This window comes from Dipodomys ordii, unplaced genomic scaffold, assembly GCF_000151885.1.
Source record: "Dipodomys ordii isolate 6190 unplaced genomic scaffold, Dord_2.0 Scaffold151, whole genome shotgun sequence".
Classification (NCBI taxonomy): Eukaryota; Metazoa; Chordata; class Mammalia; order Rodentia; family Heteromyidae; genus Dipodomys; species Dipodomys ordii.
Window position 1 is genome coordinate 383,354 of NW_012267367.1, and position 5,621 is coordinate 388,974.

At 44.6% G+C, this 5,621-nt stretch overlaps 1 protein-coding gene across 1 annotated transcript in view; it reads left to right on the forward strand.

The window, feature by feature from the left end:
• The window catches only part of Anxa13 (annexin A13), a 55,482-nt gene extending 50,598 nt beyond the window's left edge, over positions 1-4,884 (forward strand). Inside the window, exons 10-11 of the mRNA XM_013032224.1 lie at positions 1,559-1,671; positions 4,395-4,884. Coding sequence (XP_012887678.1) covers positions 1,559-1,671; positions 4,395-4,514 — 233 coding nt within the window. The 3' untranslated portion in view covers positions 4,515-4,884. The remainder of the gene's footprint in view (positions 1-1,558; positions 1,672-4,394) is intronic.
• The last annotated feature ends 737 nt before the right edge of the window (positions 4,885-5,621 follow it).

A 5,621-nucleotide genomic window follows, 5' to 3' on the forward strand; every position in this document is an offset into this window, starting at 1 on the left:
TGGGGATTCCCTCCAGCTCACTGTCCCCTGTGAAGTACTCACCCTGGAGCTGGTTGTTTCTGTGTGGTGTAGGTCGTCAGTTGTTGTTGCAATCCGAGTTCAGTTGGGGTGGTTGCGGGCTGGGTTGGGCGGCCCCGCCGGGTCGTTGCGATCGCGATCTGGCGGGTGGTCTGCCGACAGGTTCCTTTGTCGCACTGCTGGTGCCAGGCGGCTTTGGCGGGATGGAGCCTCTCCGCTCCGGTGGAGAGTGAGGGGTGGGGGTGGGATCCTCGTGGAGAATCCCGCCTGGTAGGTTTCTCTGTTCCTGGCGATCTGCTGTTCTGCAAACCGGTACCTGGTGATCTGCAAGCGGCCCCCTGTGTCTCTGAGGCTCCAGCAGCCCCCGCCGGGCCGGCTGGCCGGCGGCTTGGCGCACTGCCGCGTGGCCAGTAAAGGTTGGGGGAGGGGTCTTCGCTTTTCTCTGTTCTGAAATTCTTCTTTTCCTCTCTTTCTTTTTTTGTTATTTTCCACCTCTGGTTTTTCTCTGAGTGTCCGTCTTTTTGTTGTTGTCGGTCTCTTGGGGAGATTAAGCGTTGGAACTCGAACTCTCTTTTTGGTTGGAGAGAGCTGTGGCATTTCCCTACTGCCCTGTCGCCATCTTGGTCCCCCCTCCCGCAGGAAATCTTTATAGATGTCAAATAGTCTGGAGACTACAGTAAGGCTCAAATATTCCTCCAAGTGGCACACATGGCCACCCCCAAAAGTTAGGAGTTTGGGGAATTGTTCTCAGGATAAAAAGATCAGAGGGCTTGTTGAGGTGGGTAATCCCAGCTACTCAAGAGGAAGAGGTAGGTGGATCTCTGTCTAAGATTGGCATAGGAAAAGCCTAAAACCCTATATGAGAAACAAACTAAAAATGTAAGTGATAGAGCACAGCACAAGGCCCTCCACACAATTCCTAACACTTCCAGAGAAACAGAAAAAGACACACACACACACACACACAGACCAGACACAGATGTGGGCTTTTTCACTAAAACTCTAGTGGCTGCTATGTGGCCTATGAAAGAATTAGTCTGACCCTCCTGCCTCCTCTTCTTTGCTTAGAAGCTTCCATCACACAGACAATTACCTAGAGAAAGACAAAAGAAAAAGGAATCCTGCTGCCGGCCATACTAAGTTTGCACATTCCATACTTAGGTTGGATATATTACTTATTAATCCCTAACAACAACAAAAAATGGCAACCATTTGAATGAAAGAGTAAATGATCAACTCCTCTTAAGCCTTAGTCATGGTGGGTGTATATGAGCCCAGTTCCTAAGTAGAAAAAAGGCCCTGTTCGTTTGTGGCTAGAGCAAATCTAGAGGGTAAGGGGAATCTGATCCAAGGAATCTTCCAGAGTATATTCCACAACAGTGTGAAGTCAGCTCCTTCCAAACTTCTGCTGTATAAATCCATCCACTCCCATGGTAGTCAGGTGATGCTCTGGTCCCTGTGGGCCTTTGGAGGGGTCATGTGTTACTTACCAAACCATGAAGACTTCACATTTCCCTTTTTGTTTTTAAATCCTCCCCAGTGAGATCTGCCCAGGACCTGCAGGGCTATTTTGCTGACCGTCTGTACAAGTCTATGAAGGGGATGGGGACCGATGAGGAGACATTGATCCGCATCATTGTGACCAGGGCTGAGGTAAGACACATTCAGCTTCGAAGTGGTGGCCAACATCTCTTGTTTTCTACTACGGATGTCACTGACGTGTAGGTTTTGTGGAAGGCTTCTTGACAGAAAAAGTAGAACACAGAGAGACCCTTTCTTTGCCTTCCCTACAGATTCCCAGAATTTGTAGAAGACCTTGACCTCTGCTTCCATGTGTTTTTCTCTAAGAAAAACACAGTAACGCTAGTGGTTGCTATGCTTGGAGAAGTGATTGCACTGTGCAGAGGGGTCCTCGTGGAGAGTTCAGAGGGAGTACTGGAGCTCCATTTCAGGAGAAACCAGAGATGCTGGTAGAGGTGGCCTGGCATCAGCAGCCAAGGAGCAAATGCTTCCTCATTCCTGAACAATGCTTTTATTTAATCGAACACACCTTACATGATTTCATCCAAGATGCACATCAACATAACAGAATGAACCTCCACCTTCTTTTATCATTATCTCTCCCCCCTCCCAGGAGCCTGCAGACACACTAATTGTCACACACCCACAAAAGAAAGAGTTTTTAATACCATAGATTATACCGCATAGCTAGTTATGTGCTTTGTGAATGTCAATACTTGGTACATTAAAAGATTGAATATTTTTGCCCCCTCAAGACAAATTTTCACCCCTTCACAGAGGAGAAAGTATGTCTAAGGAAGGGGGACAAAAATTAATAGAGTGCTGGTGGCTCATGCTTGTATTCCCTAACTACTTAGAAGTCTGAGATCTGAGGATTGCAGTTCAAAGCCAGTGTGGGCAGGAAATCCATGAGACTCTTATCTCCAATTACCAACCAAATGGCCAGAAATAGAGCTGTCGTTCTAATAGGTAATGTGCCAACTTTGAGCAAAAAAAAAATCTAAGGGACAGCATCCAGGCCCTGAGTTCAAGCCCCAGGACTGGCACAAAAAATGAAGAATTAAAATAAAGAAAAGAAAAATGACAAGCTGAACATTTGAACCCAGCTAATATTGGGGGATGTAGGGCCACCTACAGAAGGAAACACAAAAGAGAGGGGAAACGGCGCGTCATCTGCAGTAGGAAAAGATTTAGAGACTGAAGTGGAAGGAACACTGGCTGGGAGGGGCACCAACCCACATTCTGATCCTTGCCTTCTGACAAACACATCTGACATTGCTTTAAAATAGAACCTCGCAGCAAGACAGTTCTTTCATTTTTAGTTCTATTCCTGGAATTCCCTCTCCTCCCCCTCCTCCCTCTCCTCCTCCCTCTCCTCCCCCTCTTCCTTCTCTCCCTCCCTCTCCTTCTCCTCCTCTCCCTCCTCCTCCCCCTCCAATTCATCTCTCTCCCTTACTCTCAAAGCCTATTTCTCTCTCTCCTCCCTGGCCCTCTCACCTATCCCAGCAGCCTCTCTGCTGCTCTCCTGGAATTCTCTCACTGTTCACTGTGTCCTCCCTGCTCTGAATTTCTGTCCTCTTTCTCTCTAGATATTTGCCTTCTCTGGCTCTCTGAACAAACAACCTCTCAGCCCAAATCGCCAATCAGTAGGTCTTGAGGGACTCAGTGTTCCAAAGACCCTTCCACCTCAGTAGATCAGATCTATCCAGGGGGCTTGACAGAGTTCCATGTTTGTGCCAGCTGACCTCGTCGCCCCCACCCCGCCCCAACACGTGAACAACTTCCTTACAATATGACATCCCTTAGTCCCACTAAGCCACACATAACTAGAACAAGAGACCCACATCTTGCTCCTTCCCTAGCACTGGACAAGATGGCAGACCCCTACCACCTGCTTTTAGCAGTCACTTGCCACTTCATTCTGCCACTCTTCCACCTCGACCTTCCCCTCCCTCTGTCTGTCTCTGTCTCTCTCTCTCTGTCTCTGTCCTTTCCTCTCTTTCCCCCTCTACCTCTAACTGACACTGCAGAAGAAAGACCCAGATACCTGAGCCCCCAATTTTTTGAACTTGAAGTACAATGTAGGGTCTAAACAAAAATTCAAAAAAAAAGGAAGAAAGAAAAGAAGGGCAGAAAAATGAAATGAATGTAAGCTCTTTGCTTCTTTTACAAGATTCATTTTGTTCAGTCTGAAATTACATCTTTTCTGGTGCCAAGTGTAATCACCCTCCCTCACAAATAATCTTTTCATCTGTTTTTCCAACCCCACCACTAGCACCTAGATTTTTAAGCTTCTAAAGCATTAGATTAAAAAAAGAATTAGATTCAAAATAAAACTTACAACTGAGTAATGATTTTGTTGATTAGAACTAATATTCTTGCTGATCAGGGTTCAAAGGAAAAACATTCTGACTTTCATAGGAATAACATTCTTAATCTTCTCCCAAGGATTAGTAAGCTATGGCTTGTACATAGTCCTGTTATCCAAGAATGACTCATTTTAAAATAACTATTAAAAACTCATACGAAAACTAATATTTTGTAGCACATACAAATCATATGAATTTAAGTTTCTGTAAGTAGAGTTTTGGTGGAATACGCACATACATGCGTGTGTGTGTGTGTGTGTGTGTGTGCACGCGCACACACATACACACATACACACACACACATTTTTCCATCCACAAGAGGCTGAGCTTGTATTTCTTTTCTTCATCCACACAATGAGGCGATGCTAACCCTGCCTCCAAGGGCCATTAAAGGTACACCTGTGTGAATAAGCACAACAGTTTGGGCAAGCACGGATGCTGTCCAATGTGAACACAAGATCCATGCTGTTGTCATCTTCCTTACAGGTGGACCTGCAAGGCATAAAAGCCAAGTTCCAGGAGAAGTATCAGAAGTCTCTCTCTGACATGGTTCACGCAGATACTTCTGGAGATTTCCAGAAACTGCTGGTGGCCCTCTTACACTGAGCTAAGCCACAGCAACAGGAGCACAGAAAGAAGCCACCTTCATCAAGAGCACATTCAGAACCAAACATACAAATGGCACTCTAGCGTGAAAACCCTTGGAGTCCTGGCTTATTTTCATTGCAGCTGAAGTGCTACAGAAAGGCCAGATTGTTAAAGTTACAGGCAGCAATTTCAAGATGCTTGAGCAGCTCACCTTGAATGCTGGCTTAGCAAGAACTTGCATTGCCCTTTCAACCTTCCTTTAGCATGGTAATTGAATGCTTTCTAGGCACAAAGGAAGTTGTGCTTAGATAGAGCACAATGCATTTGTAATAAATCTATGCATTTATAACCAATATGAATTGCCTAAGGGTAAGTGTGATCCTGGTAATGTTTAAGTGATTAAGGTACAGGGAAGAGAAAATAAACCTGTTGGCTAACTTTTCTTCTGTGTGTTCAATTTCAAGGCATCAATGTCAATTAAAGTTGTGGATTATGCCCCTATCAGCTGCTTCACAAAACTAGCTTCATTAGTTTAGGTTCTCGCCTAGGAAATATAGGACTTTTGAAATTCAAATGCACTTGGCGAATGTGAACTGGTATATTTATGACCAATCACCCAAAACGGTAATCAAAGCTGGCAGCAAAGAGTCAACTTGCCTGACTGAATGTAACTAGAGGTAAAATTTGCTAACTGCTGCCTGGTTTCAATGAACTTTCATGTATAGACATTTGACTTACTTGAGTCTTCATCTGATCTTCAAATACAATTAGTCTGAGCAAAGTGCCAATAGGATCAAGATCAATGCTTTTACTTCAAGTGTATTGGTTCTGCACCAATAGAATCTCTATTCCAAGACAATGGTTTCTTAGTCACATGGAGCTAGACATAGAAGGATGACTTAAGAGAACCTTGACAAATTGGTTCAGTAATCATAGCTATCTTAAAAAAAACTTTTTATTGTTATTTAGAGGTGATATACAGAGGGGTTAAAGTTACTTAAGTCAGGTAAAGAGTACATTTCTTTTTGGTGAATGTTATCTCTTCCCTCACTCTCTCTCAGTTTCCCATTCCTGCCCACGAATGATATAGTTCACTTTCAACATAGTATCTAGTGAGTACCACCA